We start from the raw sequence: 15,149 nt of genomic DNA, 5'->3' as shown, positions 1-15,149 counted from the left end.
CAGGAAGAATAATTGACAAGAGAAGAACAAGTCTCACAAGTGATATATGGTGAGGACACATCTCTATGAACAACATCGATCTACTATCCACACTAAAAAATGTTTATCTAGACGATGAACAACGAGAAGAATAGTTGTAATCTTTGAAAAAAAAAATTTGTATTTTTCTTTTCCGGTCAAGTAGCTTTGCACTCCTTTTCCTTACTCGGGTTTACCTAGAAGGTTTTAATGAGACATCTACTAACAAAGCTCAAAATTTATCCATATGACACTTTGCCTCTTTTACAATTTTCTGTATTTTCTTTCTCCATTTTTACATTTTCCTGTAGTTTTAACTTTCTTTTTTGAAATTTTATATGCAAAGCTAAAGGCCCGAAAGGCCGAAACAGCCCAAAAGGCTGTAAACCTACGTGGGCCGGCAGCCATGCCTTGCCGGGTCGGCTCTTTTATCTGGCGTGCCAGGCCGGTCCTCTAAAAATGGCCTACGTGATGCCTCTATACTGTTGGCCCGTGCCGGGCCGGGCCGGGTCGTCCATAAAAATCATTCGTTTCTCCCAACTCCGAAAAAATAATCGTCCCCTGTTTGCAACTCTCTCGGCCATGGCAGCAGCGGCGGCGCAGAGGCTTCTTGCGGCGAGCACGAAGATCGTCGGGGCCGGGCGCAACTACATCTCCCATGCCAAGGATCTCGGCAACCCTGTCCTCAAGGTCCACGCCCCTCTGACCCTGGCCCTCTCCCATCCCAACACACGGGGCGCCCTTCTTCCTGCGCGGTCTCTGATCCGGTCGCGGCATCGGCGGCCTTGCTGCTCTGCTTGCAGGAACCCGTCCTGTTCCTGAAGCCCACGTCGTCATTCCTCCACGCCGGCCCGACGGCCGGCCCCATCGAGGTGCCCGAGCCGCTCGAGTCGCTGCACCACGAGGTCGAGCTCGCCGTCGTCATCTCCCGGCGCGCGCGCGATGTCCCCGAGGCCTCCGCCATGGATTTCGTCGGAGGTAACTAAGAGCCGTGGTTATGAGATGCCATCCCTGCGCGATAACCCCTATTAAGAATTGTGCTGTATTGCAACAAGTTATCTGAAGAATGGTGCCCATTAGGGGTCTGCATATGGGGGGGGGCAGTGTAATTGCAAAATTTAGTAACAATGTGCCTGCAAAATGAACTACGGCAGTTGGGTGCTGTTCTCTCGTAGTTGGAAAATGCAGATATGGGTCACTTGTTGACAGAATTATTCCCTCCATATTTGACAAGCTTGTTGGAAAATGCATACTATATGGATTCTAGAATAGATAAGTTTTTGGCCATCATTCTTATTGAATCTTAAATGCATTTTTGTGTGCTAGATTACATTTTCTGTTGTTTACCTGTTGGCCTGTTGGGTGCTGTTCTCTCGTAGTGGCAAATGGCCTGACTTCTCAAGTGAGAGGGATTCTTGAGTGAAAAACATTGGGGTGTTGACTATTTGTGGCGATAAACTTTCAGTTTTGTTTGGTGGGTTTCCCCTCTTTCTTACAGTATTCTGTGAAACAGAGCCTTCTGGAGGCTTACTGTTATTGCTTCGTGTTAATGTAGCTGGCATCAACTGTATGAGTAAATCAAAAGCCATTCATTTGTTTTTTCGGTCATGATATTGTAAATTCTATATGACTGCTTACATGTCTGGTTTCCCAGGTTATGCACTTGCTTTGGACATGTCATCAAACGATCTGCAATCAGCTTCTAAGGTTCGCACTAAGAGCTGTAGTTTTCTACTTTTCTTTAGTCTTGTTCCACCTGTTCTGTTTTATTGCTACTTCCTGCCATTCTTGGTGGTTTTTGAAACCTTAAGTATAGATAGAGTAACATATGAAAACAAATTTAGCAAAGACCATATACCATAGTCTCAGAAAGTCAGAATTCTCTCCTTCCCAGTGATCAGGTCAAGGAATATGGGTATTTGACCTGCATAAAGAAATTCACCAACAAACATCACATTGTACTCTCAAAAGTTCCATGTTTCTACAATTGTGTGAATAAACACAAGCCTGTACTTTCGTTTTGGTATGTTAACAACTTTTGTTACAATCTCTCCATCCAATAAATTTTACATATGTTTTGGAACTATCTTTTTGCATAACTTGGTAGTACCAACTGATCAGCATGACCTTATAAGTAAAACACTCGGTCCTATAATGCAAGATATTTTTCTTGTCTTGAACTTTCTAGTAATAACCATTGGAATTTGTAGTCTGCAGGTCTTCCTTGGACTTTGGGTAAAGTACAGGACACCTTTACTCCAATTAGTGCGGTGGTAAGCATAGTTTCTCTTTCCAATAGACCAGGACATTTACTCTTCATATGTAGACATTTGTGTCTAAAAAACCCACCTAACTTTCGTTGTCGATGAGAACACCTCCCTCTGTTAATGAATCATGGTCTTCATGCTTTGACCTTTGAACGTTCTATGTATCATTCGTGTGCATTATCATATATTTGTTACTTTTTGTGACTGTTAAATAGGTTCCGAAATCAGCGATCGCTAATCCCTATGACCTAGAACTGTGGCTAAAGGTAATTGTAAATATGTACCGATAATTTATTGCAGCCTGCAATCAAAGTAATGACATTATCATTAACAAGCATTGAACAACCATATCCAGGTAGATGGTGAACTTAGGCAGAAGGGACTTACAAGTGATATGATATTCAAGATTCCTTTTCTAATCAGTTATATCAGTTCCATCATGACATTAATGGAGGGCGATGTGATATTAACTGGTAATGTCTCTTTTTCTTGCTGCTATACAGCTGTTTTAGACTTTTAGTGCGTTAAGGGATCTCTTTGTCAGTTCTTTCATGGACCCTCTACAGGTACTCCTCCCGATGGCGTTGGTCCTGTCCGAGTAGGACAGAAGATTAATGCTGGTATAACTGACCTCATTGATGTTGAGTTCGATGTTCAGAGACGCAAACGTTCATTTCCTAACTGATGCAGTAAGCAAGAAACTATGGTATGTGACACATTGTTTTGGGCCATACCAATTTGTGCTACTTGATTTGATCTGTATGCAAGAAAATAAGATGTTAAGGCTGAATACCTATTCTTGATGCAACTAAAGCAATGTTATCGTACTACTGAGTGAGTAAACCATATTATGTTTTGGCATAGATTTCTTGGTGCATCCTAGTGACTGAAACATCTTCCATTGTGCAATTGATAATTCATGTAAACATAGGATTCCAATTTCCAGTGTGGCATAGGACATGAAATCATAAAAATTGCTATTGCATCTGTGTGAGTAAAATTTTGCCGAGGGTCACATGGGTTGTTTATATGTACAACTTCGTTAGTTGGTATTGTTGTACTGGACTGTATCTGGAACAATAATGCGATGTGATCATCGACTTGTGCCGTGAGCTAGTGAAAGTTGGTATAGTCCTTAATTGTTTCCAATTTCTTTACGAAATGCAGAGGTGCAAATCATTCCAGAGCTCATGTGGTTGCATGCCCAAGCAAACTGTACTTTCATAATCTTTGTTGTGATATGTATCTTTGCGCCTATGGATGTAGGATTAAGCTCCCAATTGCTGCAATATGTTGTAGAAAGGCTATGATGTTGCTGTATAATAGACTGTCAAGGACTGAAGGTCCATTATTCCTCCCAGATTCGTGGATACTTCCATATAAAGGCTCTCTCTAAGGTCCAATAGACTGTCAAGGCCCAATAGTTTGAGTATATGCTATTGAACAACTACTGGATTCACAGTACGCCTCTCATACGAGAGGTTGACACACAGGTCCAGGGTGTCTGAAGCATCACTGGCATATAGTCGTTTTGTTCAGTGACAGATAAGCAACCTTTTACTATCAGCCACATATTGTGCTTATTCTGTGTATGTGGAGACCTTCTCCAGACTTTATGTAAAGTATAGGACCATCGAATTGTACATGCCAACCCTCAGAAAAATTGTACATGCAAGTTTTTTTTTTTTGGTGGATGGAATTGTGAAGACTGCATTACGTCGTGGAAGCGAGCGATTCACCAGCCAGCAAAGGCATTGCAAGGAACAGGGTGAATTGTGCCAGAATATGCACACACCCTGTTCCATTGTCACATCATGGACATCCATATCGTGGGCAACGACTTAATTTGTGGTTGCTAGAATCTGTTGTGTTGAACTTTGTAAACTTCTGCAAGAAAGTAGTTGTGGAGAAGTTAGCATTCTGTTTGCAAATTTTGTTAACCTATTGACAAAGTTGTGAGGTTGGTCTGCATGATTGTCTGCACCAATTTGGGGTAACCTTTCACAACATAGTACAGGTTGGAATTATTCTTGCTCTTGAGGTTGTTTCTGTTGGCCTGCTGTTGTTGCCTGCTCATTATTGATAACATTATATTGATGTTGTCATACCATGGTTGGTGGCCGTAAGTTATTAGTCAAACTGGCTCTTCAGTCTACCTGATGAAACCAGGTTATGATGCTTCATTTACATACCTAGGAGTGAAGGCTATGTTCCTCTTATGTGAAGTTCTTGTTGTAGCTAACCACGGCTGTAAATTACCCCCTCCATCCTATAATATAAGATGTTATTACAATCACTGTACTCATATATTGTAATGGAGGTAGAAAGAAAAAGTTTCCTACTCTTTCCTGCATGCTTTTCTACCTTGCATATTTCTTTCAGGAAGACCTGACAATTTACTTGTGCGCCCCGTGAAGATTGAGAATTTGAATCGAAATTCTAGTTATTCAGCTAATTTTGGATGCAGGAAATAAATTTTAAGTGCAACGGAGAATCATTCTCGAGGAATGTTGGAGCTTGAAGGATTTGAGGATGTAATTTCAACCTCAGCTTTCTACCGATCTTGGTGAATAATCTGAGTACCAGATGATGTTGCCACTTGGAGCTATGGACATTTACGTTTTTCAGTCTACCCTCTGTCAGACATGTGGCAACATTTGGCCATTGCTGCGCGCCAATTGTCTTCGTCTCTGTTCATACATATCAGCTATATATGTTGCTGCATATACACATCCTTGTGGCTGATTCAATATACGTCAGGTTATCAACACTTGCGAGCCAATTGGACAGTTGACACCTGATATCTATCTATACGATATTTGTTGGTTACTCTGCTATTCACTATCGTGGTACGCATCATTTACCAGGCAAAGCCTCGGGAGGTATAGCTATGTGATGTGAAATGCTACTACCCAAAACTAAAACCTGAGCAATGTGAATATAGCTAGCGTGCAATGAAGGTGCTTGAAAACGTCGCGCTTGACGGTAAGCAGGTCGACCAGAGTCAACAACAAGACGAACCATATGCATCACTGCCATCACGGTAGCGCAATTCCTCGAGGCTGGATCAACCATGTCACCTGGCTAAATGTTCATCCGACGTCCACATCACCAACGCGTTTGCTCCGCGCATCGCTGATCTCTTCTCCTTGTCCGTCTCCCGTGGCCTCACCTGCCCTAACCGGAGATCAGGCTCAGATGAAACCACGATACTTTTGGCCGAAAGAGATAGGCCGTGTGGAAGGGGCCGCATTGGATACGCCGTCGCTGTCTTTGACGGTTTCGTCAGGCGCGGCCGCTACAGACGGACAGACACTAGCTGTAGTCTGTGTGTGGATCGGTTCCGAGGTCTACCACCGTCCACTTGCTGCTTGCTGTTGTTTACACTCTGCCCCCAAGAACGACCGCATTGGATATGCCTTGTGATCGTAGCTTTGGTTACTTTGATCTCTTCCGAAATTGCGGCGTGAATTTCCTTTGCTCTGTCTGCAACTGGCTGTACGTGCGTACGTACGCGCACACGGCGGCTGCGGGTCATGTTCCTCATAAGATTTTTGTTAAATAAGATGGACTGATGGAGGATAGATCCTCCTGGTTGTTCGTAATTGTCCGTGTGGCTTGGTTTTTCACCGTGGATTTGATGGTGTTTGTTGTCTTTAGTTAAGGTGTTCTTGTTGGAGTTCCTTTGCGATGTAGAGGTGTTGTGGATTTGCAATGGTGGCGCATACGGAGTGTTTGTCAGGTCGTCTGTGCGGTAATGGGGTTTTATGCTTTGTGAGTAGTTCATATGTAATCCGTTTGTATTGGTTTTTCTCTGATTTTTTGTTAATTAACTCGGCGATTGTCTTCTGCTTAATTAACCGACGAGCCTCAATTTAAAGAAATTTGAAAGGCAGACTGGTCTACAGTACAGTCGTTTCTTAAAACTACGCTATATGACTTCCGGCACAAAACTGAACTATGTATCCTTATTTGATTAGAGGAATGGAATAGGGAGCCGTCATGGCTTCATGTTTGTCTTAGAAAAAAAAATCACTGTATTCAGAATATGCTACTCCCTCTGATTCATATTACTTGTCATTCAAACGGATGGATTTAGACTGTTCAGATATATTCGTTTGAACGATAAGTATATGGGTCGAAGGGAGTAGAACTCTCTGTAATCACTTTCACCGTGCGTGGTTGAAAATCCATTTTCAGAATGCTCAAGTAGATTAGTCTGCAACATGGACGTTTCTAAAAACCAGTACTCTATAGAGAAAAGTATACTTTTCATTTCTTAACTTTTTTTTTCGAAACAGAGGCAAAAGATTTGCCTCATCATTTAATTAAGAGGAGAATAGAGTTTGATTGTTTACAACCCACGATAACACGCCACATGGCAACTACTCACGTACTAGAATGTCCCCTAGTTTTTTAGCTCCTGCCGTCACCCATAGTCTAGCGTCGGTAAGAATGTTGTTGACTAGGATCGGCGGCGGCGCGCTCTTGTGACGAAAGATGCGTGCGTTCCTCTCGTTCCAGACGGTCCATGAAACAAGCATTGTGAGGGAGGCCATGGCCTTCCTATTGGGAATACCCATGCCGGTCATGTTCGTCCACCATTCCTTGACGGAGGCTTCAAGGTGCCAACTGGAAGGGTCCATATGGCCCAGACTTAGCTTGTCGATGACCAGTCTCCACAACCTATTGGTGAAGCGGCACTTGAAGAAAAGGTGAGCCCCTCTTTCTTGCTCCCTCCCACAAAGAGGGCAATGACCACAGTTTTGCCACCCACGCTTGTCCAATCTATCCCCGTCCAAATCCGGTCTTGTAAAGCAAGCCAAGCAAAAAACTTGTCTTTTGGCGGTGCCCAAGCCTTCCACACCATTTGCTCCATGGGAGAATTAACCATGCCCAAGAATTGTGCTTTATAAGCGGAGGCGGCCGAGTATTGCCCGTTAGTTGTGTGCTTCCAGACGATGTCGTCCTCGGAGTGCTCGTCAAGAATGACGTCAAGTAAAAGCATCCAAAGGGTAAAAAATTCCCTTATGTGGTCAACGGATACCACAGTGTCTGACCTTATCTTTAAAATCCAAGCATTGTCCTTAATAGCTTCCCGCACCTTCCAGTTTTTTCTTAAGGAGGCCTCGTAAATGAGCGGTGCAATCTCCTTAGGCTTGCGCCCTAGCAACCATGGGGAGTCCCAGAATGGCGTTTTAGCCCCATTCCCCAAAATGATGGTGGTGGAAGCGTAGAAGAAGTCAAGGTCGGCCTCGTCGCATGGGTTTTCTGTGCCCACCCACATCTTGCTTGGTTCCTTCCATTCAAACCAAGGCCAGCGCAATCTCAGAGCCCGAGCAAATTTGTCAGTGTTCAGCACCCCTAGTCCTCCATACTGGATTGGACGGCAAACTACCTCCCAGTTGACCTTACACTTAGCCCCGGTGGTCTTGTCTGACCCCGACCATAGAAATGCCCGCTCCAGCTTGTTGACATTGTGCAGTGTGCCTGGAGGGACGACAAGCGGTGTGATAAAGTATATCACCTGGGAGGTGGTCACAGACCTGACAAGGGCCGTGCGGCCAATGGTAGTGATGTTTTGACCCTCCCAAGTAACCAGTTTGTTGGCAACCTTGTCCTCTAGGAATTGTAGGTCCACCTTCTTGAGTTGCCAGATCGAGAGCGGGAGGCCCAGGTATCTCATCGGGAAGGAGGTCCTAGTTGCAGGCAAACTCTGTAGGACATGGCCCAATCGGACACGGGAGCAGCGGATGGGTACAACTGAGCTTTTCTGGAAGTTGGTGCAAAGACCAGTCACCTCCCCGAATCCCTTTAGAATTGCCGCCAGGTTGTCGACATCGCTCTTGATAGGGGCCATGAACACGGCTGCATCGTCCGCGTAGAGGGATGTTCTCGCCATGGCCCTCCTACCACGAATCTTGTGGAAGAGGCCCTTTCGTGTTGCGAGTTCCAGGATCTGTTGCAGGAGGTCGATTGCAATCACAAAAAGGAGAGGCGAAAGCGGGTCGCCTTGGCGGAGGCCCTGGCCATGTACAATCATCGGCCCAGCCACCCCATTCAAAAGGATCCGTGAAGAGGAAGTGCAAAGAAGTGCGGCGATCCAATTCCGGACCTTGCTTGGGAACCCCTTTTTTTGGAGAAGCTCGAGAATAAACTCCCACTTGACCGAATCGAAGGCCTTCCGGATGTCCAACTTGAATAGGAGTGCGGGAGTTTTGCACCTGTGCAGTCGTCTCGCAAAATTCCGGACGTACATGAAATTATCATGAATACTTCTCCTCTTGATAAAGGCACTCTGGGCGTTGGAAACAAGGACATTCATGTGCGGACTTAGCCGAATGGAGAGCACCTTCGCAATAATCTTAGCAATTGCATGGATGAGGCTAATGGGTTGGTAGTCGGAGACGCCCTCCGCACCCTCCTTCTTGGGTAACAGTATCACGTTGGCGGAGTTGAGCCAGTGAAGGTTTGATGTGTGGAGGGAGTCAAATAGATGAATGACCCTCATGATGTCCCCTTTTATGATGTCCCAACACTTCTTGAAAAACATGCTTGTGAATCCATCCGGCCCGGGTGCCTTGTCACTAGGCATCTCATTAATGGCATTTCTGACCTCCTCCTCTGTGATGGCCGCCCCCAAATCGTGCAGATCATGCGACACAATGTTAAGCTCGTCCCAATTGAAGTCCTTGGTGCTTGTGTCTCCCCTTCCCATGACCTCAGAGAAGTGCTCATGAAGGATTTTCTCCTTCGCCTCGTGCTCGGTCACCCAACCATGCTCGTGCTTTATCCGATGGATGTGGTTCTTTCGTCTTCGCGAATTTATGCGACGGTGAAAAAACTTGGTGTTTGCGTCTCCCTCCCTCAGGTTGGCCACTCTGGCACATTGCTTCTTTCGGGCCCTCTCAAGAACTGCCAGGCTTACAACTCGTTTCTTCAGTCTAGCACGCAAGTCTAGCTCCTCAAGGGATAATGGCCGATTTTCTTGAGCCATGTCAAGCTGTAGAATGACCAGGAGGGCCGCATGAAGGTGGATCTTTGCCTTGGAGAAAAGCCTCCTGCTCCATTCGGTGAGACAGGTGGCCGTCTTCTTTAGTTTATGGAACAACAACTGATACGGTTCCGAGTGCTCACAATGCTCATTCCAAGCTTTGAGGACAACATCATTGAATCCAGGCATGGCGGCCCAGAAGTTCTCAAATCTGAAGGTTCTAGGCCTCCGAGGCCCCCTCGCATCGGCAAGCAAGAGCGGACAGTGGTCGGACAATGATGATGAGAGAGCATGCAAGACATGGTTGTTGAAGGTTGTGTCCCAGTCCGCGTTGCAGAAGAACGAATCAAGTTTGCAGAGAGTAGGGCTCGCTCTCTCATTGCTCCAAGTGAATCTCCGATTCTGCAGATGAATTTCTTTGAGTTCGCAAGCTTGTAGGGCATTCCGGAAGCGGGTGATACGACTTCTATTGATGTTTCTGTTGTTTTTGTCCCTTGACCGATATATTTGGTTGAAATCGCCAGAAGCGAGCCATGCCACTCCTGCCGGCGGCTTTTGACTAGCAAGCTCATCAAAGAAAGCGTCTTTGCGTGCATAATCAGTGGGGCCATACACCAATGTGAGCTTGAAAATCAACTCTGTTTCTCTAATCCGCAACATTGCCGAAATACAGTAGCTGGTGTAGGTGATATTCGTCAGCTCAACTAGGTGATCATCCCATAAAATAAGGATGCCACCTCTGGTCCCCTCTGCCGGTCGCTGCGTGAAACTACGAAGTCTGTTGCCCCCAAGAAATGTGGCCGTGAATTGGCCGACGATGGTCAGCTTCGTCTCCTGGAGACAAACGATGTGGCACGACGAAGACGCGATCGTTGCGCTCACAGTGGCCCTACGGTTTGGACAGTTGAGGCCGCGGACGTTCCAGCTTAGTGTGTTGATGGCTTGTTCAGTCATTTGGAAACATGCATAGCCCTATAATTTGCCCAGGAGAGAACAGACAACCTTGTAGCAATCAGACTGGTTCTACACCAGCCCATGGAACACAAATAGTTCAAGCATAACAACCTGATACATGGCCAGCGGCTAGCCATGGGTAGACTCTGCCACACCCCCACATTACATAACAGTGGTTGCACTATCATCTTAAACTAGCTACCCTACAGCCATCCAAGGACTGCTCAAATGGCGTCCTGGCCATTGTCCACATCCAGCGCTCCTGCACCTCCGTGCTGCAGAAGAGCATCCTCAACAGCAGTCGCTCCGACATCGTCCAGCTTAAACATGTCTCTCATGGCTATGATCACCTCCGGTGGAAGTTGATCCTTGAAACGGTCTGTGAAAGCGTTGAGCATCTCCACCGTGACATCTTGGCCGTTCTTGGTGATGCCGAGACCGCGACAAACTAGGGCCTCCGCCGCCTTTGCGACCGGAGTGGCCTTGGCCTGCCCAGCAACTCGCAACCTGGCGGTTGTCCTCTGCAGCGTGAACCCACCGGTGCGGCTGATAGTCACCCCAGCCATCGTTTTGCGGTGCGCTGTTGTAGGCCTAGGAGCAGGCGTTGGGAGGAGGGCCTCCACCCTCTCCTTGAAGAGCGGCTCGAGGTCGGCATCGGCCACCACCACAACCCGCCTGCGCGGGGGAGAAGGTGTGCGGCGCACCGGCCCGGCGGGGACGAGCGGCGGCGTAGGCGAGCTCTCGAACCCCGACGGCCTTGCTGGCGAAGCCAAAGGCAGCAGCAGCACGGAAGGGGAGCAAAGCTCTAGAGTTGCGTGGGACGGAATGAAGCCGATGGACGCGGAGCGCCTGGCCTCATCCCGCTTTGAACGTGGTACCGGCGGGAGCACGGACGTTGGTGATAGAGGTGGTGATGAAGGCGGCCTCCGGTCGTCCTGGGAGCGACGCCGGATCATGCCAGGCGAGCGTGCCCGGGCCGGGCTGCGCCCTCTCCGCACAGCCAGCACCGGCTGCACCGGACCGTCCACCACCGTCGGGGCGGAGCCAAGAAGGAGCTGCTGCTGTGCGGGCACCGTAGGGTCGTCCTCCAGGCTGCGGGCCGCAGCCGAGGAGGCGGAGCCTGAGCCCTGCAGGACCACGGCCGGCACGCCCACGACATCACGGCGACGGTTGTCGCGGTCCTCCCTCCTGTCGCGGTCGCCCCGGCCTCTGTCTTGGTTCCGCGGCTCTTCGCGGTGATTGCGGGAGAGGCTGCGCCTTATGCGCGCGCCCAAGCTGCTCCTGCTGGCGGCGGCGTCACGGCCGCGCCGATCTCCACCACGGCGACGGTCTTCGTCATCGTCACTGTCGCGCCTGTCGTGACGTGGCGCTGGGCGGGAGATGCGCTCCCTGCGGTCCCTGGGCACCGTCTCGCCATCGACGATGTTGCGACGCCAGGTGAAGCCCTCTGAAACAGTGCGCCCGCCCACCTTCTGCTCAAGGATGGAGAGGTGAAGCAGGACCCTGTGTTGTAGACCACGCCGACCATACACCGGCTCGCCGCCTTCGCGCGCCGGTAGGGTGATCCAGTTGACCCTCGAAATCTTGCTGGGGCACGTCGCCCACGCCCACAGGCAAAGCGCCTCTGTGTCCGTCTTCAGGCAAGACGCCGGCTCGATGTAGTCTATTGAGCAGTTGGTGCCGATCGCAGAGGCCACAGCCTGGGCGTCCCATGCCTGCAGCGGCAGCCCCTCGAGGCAAAGGCGCACATGGTGCGGCATGTCGACGTGCTCCGCGTGGGACTCGATCCGCCATGGCCGGAGCTAGATGCGGGTGCCCCGGAACGGCAGCGCCGGGCGCGAGATCGCCTCAGAGCAATGATGGCGGTGGAAGAACCTGATGAGGAAGGCCTCCGGGAAGTGGCGGACGACGTTGACATCGGGGCGTAGACAGCCGATCTCTCTCACCACCGCAGCAGCGATCTCTTCAGAGGAGGCCCTCATCTCGCGCTCCAGCCACGCCACCACGGCGTTTGACTCGAGCAGAGCTGCCTCCTGGACCATGGCGAGGGTGGAGTGCACCACCGTGAAGACCTCAGCAGGGCGGGCCGTGTGGTCACCCGCCCAGGCCGCAGCAACAGGCGCAGCCATGGCCCTTGCGGGGGCGGGAGGTGGGGAGCGAGCCCGAGGCAGGGGAGGCGCGGGGCGCTGGCGTGCAGGCAGCGCCTGCCGGCGAGGAGGCGCCCGCGGACGTAGATGTGGAGCCGGCGGGTTGGTGCAGCCACGCGCGCGATGGCCGGAGCGGAAGCAGCGCCTGCAGGTGACTGGATTGCGGCAAGTAGCGGCCTTATGCCTTGGATGAAGGCAATGGAAGCAGGTTGAAAAGCCAGTCCGGGGGAGGGGCGCGCGCCTTGAATTCTTCCTGTTGCAAAGCCGGCCGGCGTGGCCGACGCGACCTCACCGTCTCCCATCCCGCCGTCACCTCGGCCTCGAGCCCTGCAGCGCCAGCCATACCCACGTCGCACGGGCTTGAAGGCGCGGCAGACTCCGCAGGAGACTTGAAGCACGTCAGCCACCCACCCAGCACGCTGGAGTTAAGGCGCTCGGCGTCAATGCGGCAGGAACCCGGGCGCACATTGAAGGCAGCCCCGGCGGTTGGTGCAGCTGGCCCCGCGTTCCCAAGACCCAACTGCGAAGGGGGGTCTCGAGCACGCAGTCCACATCGCCAACGGGGCGCGGCGGCCGGCCAGGCGGCGGCGGCGGCGGTGTCTGCAGTAGCCGATCCAGATCTGGACTGGCTGTCCCAGCCATGGGCGCGGCTGGGGGTGGGAGGGGACTGAACCTTTGAACAGATTCTCCACGAGTGTACGTACCATTCCTTAACTTTTGGCGTAGTCTAGGTTTGATCCTTCAACTTTAAAACCGGTTAACTTGCACCCCCAACTATTGAAATCGGACAAAATTCGTCTTTGGGCTTGATTTTGACCGGTTTTGGTGCCGACTCACCCCGGTTTTGACCGTGTTGACTCAGATTCATGTACTTTTTAAAATCCGCGTAGTTTTTTCAAGTTCGAATACTTTTTCCAAATTCACATACTTTTTCCAAATCCGAACAGCTTTTTTCTAGGAAAAAAATTCATCAATTTAGAAAAAGTACGCAAGCTAGAATAAAAGTACGTGGATTTGAAAAAAATACGCTAACTTGGAAAATGTACACTGTTTCGTAAAAAAACGTGAATTATAAAATTACGCAATAATTATGTGAACAATATGTGCATTATAAAAAGTATAAATGTACGTGGTTCATCAAACAGTACGCTAACTTGAAAAAACAGTACATGGACTTGGAAAAGTACGCAGATTATAAATAAGTACATAAATTTTAAAAGAGTTCAGGGATTTGAAACAGTAAGATGTTTTGAAAAAATATGCAAATTTGAAACAACTACAAGAACTTGGAAAAAGTTTGCGAATTTCAAAAAAGTACGCGCATTTTAAAAAATTGACGGATCTAAAAAATAAATGGTTTTAAATAAAGCACATGTATTTGGGAAAATAAACGGATATAAAAAATTACATGAATTTTAAAAAATGACGGATTTGAAAATATTATGCGAATTTGAGTCAGTGCCAGTCAAAACCGGGCAAGTCAGCACCAAAACCGGTCAAAACCGAGACCAGGGACGAACCTTGTCCGGTTTCAATAGTTGGGGGTGCAAGTTGTTCGGTTTCAAAGTTGAGAGACCAAATGTAGACTCGGCCAAGAGTTAAGAGACGAAAAATATATTTTTCTCTACTCTATATCTAAAAACCTTCGGCGCTGGATTCAGTATAAAAATGGAGGAGCTAGGATAAAAAATGCGTTGTTTGACCAATTCAACTCCCCAAACATATATACAGATAAAGTATGTAAAAATAACATGGCATTCAGTAAGCACCAAAGGATGCTATTTGGCCATATTATGGACCTCGTCAAAGTGTAAAATAAAATAGACATTGTACGTGCACGCTTAGGCGTCAATGCCAAACGTCTTGCCTAAGACATAAGTGAAACTTTAGGCAGTGTAAATAAAAGGTTGTCCACTCAATTAATAAAAGTCCATGTCATATTGCATAGACAAGCCAAATGGCCCATATCTCAGTGGTAGTAGTTGGTTGTTTACTCATCTATATGATCTACATCAAAATCATGTAACACACCAAATACATCCTAATAGCCAAAATTGTATGTCAATCTAGGATGCGCCTAGGGCGGTAGGTGAAGGCCCACTGTCTCACTTACGCCTACCGCATTTTCCAACCAATGATACCAATACTTCTAACTTAGCAAAATTTATGTCCACGGGTTTGGGAAAGTTGAGAAAAAATGGTTATTTGTGGTTTTCTTTTAGTGAATTGTCTGTATTTAATGCACATGTCGTAAAACTTGAGTGTAAATAACAGATTTTACGGTGGACATAAATTTAACACAATAGCTAGATGCAAGTCGTCTAAATTTGCAATTTTGGTCAGTCAATTTTTGAAGGAAGAGCACCTGGGAAATAAGGACCTTGCCGGAGGGAAGGAAGGACCTCACTGAAGAGAGTGAAGGAGCTCACGGAGAAGGCCTCTAGGTCTATCTTAGGGTGGCGATCCACCTGGTGGTCCGTGGGGGTGGTTGAGGAAGATGATGTCGGGAGAAAGAAGAAGACATGTAGTTGTGTGATCTGTTTTTCAGAAAACGGTTGGAGAAAGGAGATGGCTGGCTGTCGTTGGATCGGAGACCAGGGCAGAGAATGATTCAACTGACCCAATTTGGGATTTCAGGCGACTGGCAGCCCATCCTTAAATTTAATCATTTTTTTTGAATTTTCAGGGGGGTGGGGGGACTCCCCCACTTGAATTGTATTCATTGTTGCCTATAGAGCTTTGCAACCTGATGCAAGATGGGTTCAAGTG

At 48.3% G+C, this 15,149-nt stretch overlaps 1 protein-coding gene across 4 annotated transcripts; it reads left to right on the top strand.

Annotated features, from left to right (window-relative positions):
• The first annotated feature begins 533 nt into the window (after positions 1-533).
• On the top strand, positions 534-5,144 carry LOC125550650 (probable acylpyruvase FAHD2, mitochondrial). 4 transcript variants are annotated; one of them, XM_048713688.1, is made up of 8 exons: positions 534-708; positions 822-996; positions 1,673-1,725; positions 2,229-2,291; positions 2,501-2,551; positions 2,641-2,758; positions 2,852-2,991; positions 4,753-5,144. In XM_048713688.1, exons 1-7 carry the CDS (start codon positions 601-603, stop codon positions 2,968-2,970), a joined length of 687 nt encoding a protein of 228 aa, XP_048569645.1. In that variant the 5' UTR covers positions 534-600; the 3' UTR covers positions 2,971-2,991; positions 4,753-5,144. The 4 variants fall into 4 exon arrangements, with proteins under 4 accessions (XP_048569645.1, XP_048569648.1, XP_048569646.1 ...); XM_048713691.1 differs by lacking the exon at positions 4,753-5,144 and adding an exon at positions 3,647-4,342; XM_048713689.1 differs by lacking the exon at positions 4,753-5,144 and adding an exon at positions 3,552-4,342.
• The last annotated feature ends 10,005 nt before the right edge of the window (positions 5,145-15,149 follow it).

The sequence above is a fragment of the Triticum urartu genome, chromosome 4 (assembly GCF_003073215.2).
Source record: "Triticum urartu cultivar G1812 chromosome 4, Tu2.1, whole genome shotgun sequence".
Classification (NCBI taxonomy): domain Eukaryota; kingdom Viridiplantae; phylum Streptophyta; class Magnoliopsida; order Poales; family Poaceae; genus Triticum; species Triticum urartu.
The sequence above is the reverse complement of the archived record's forward strand: the minus strand, read 5'-3'. Positions and strand labels throughout refer to the sequence as shown.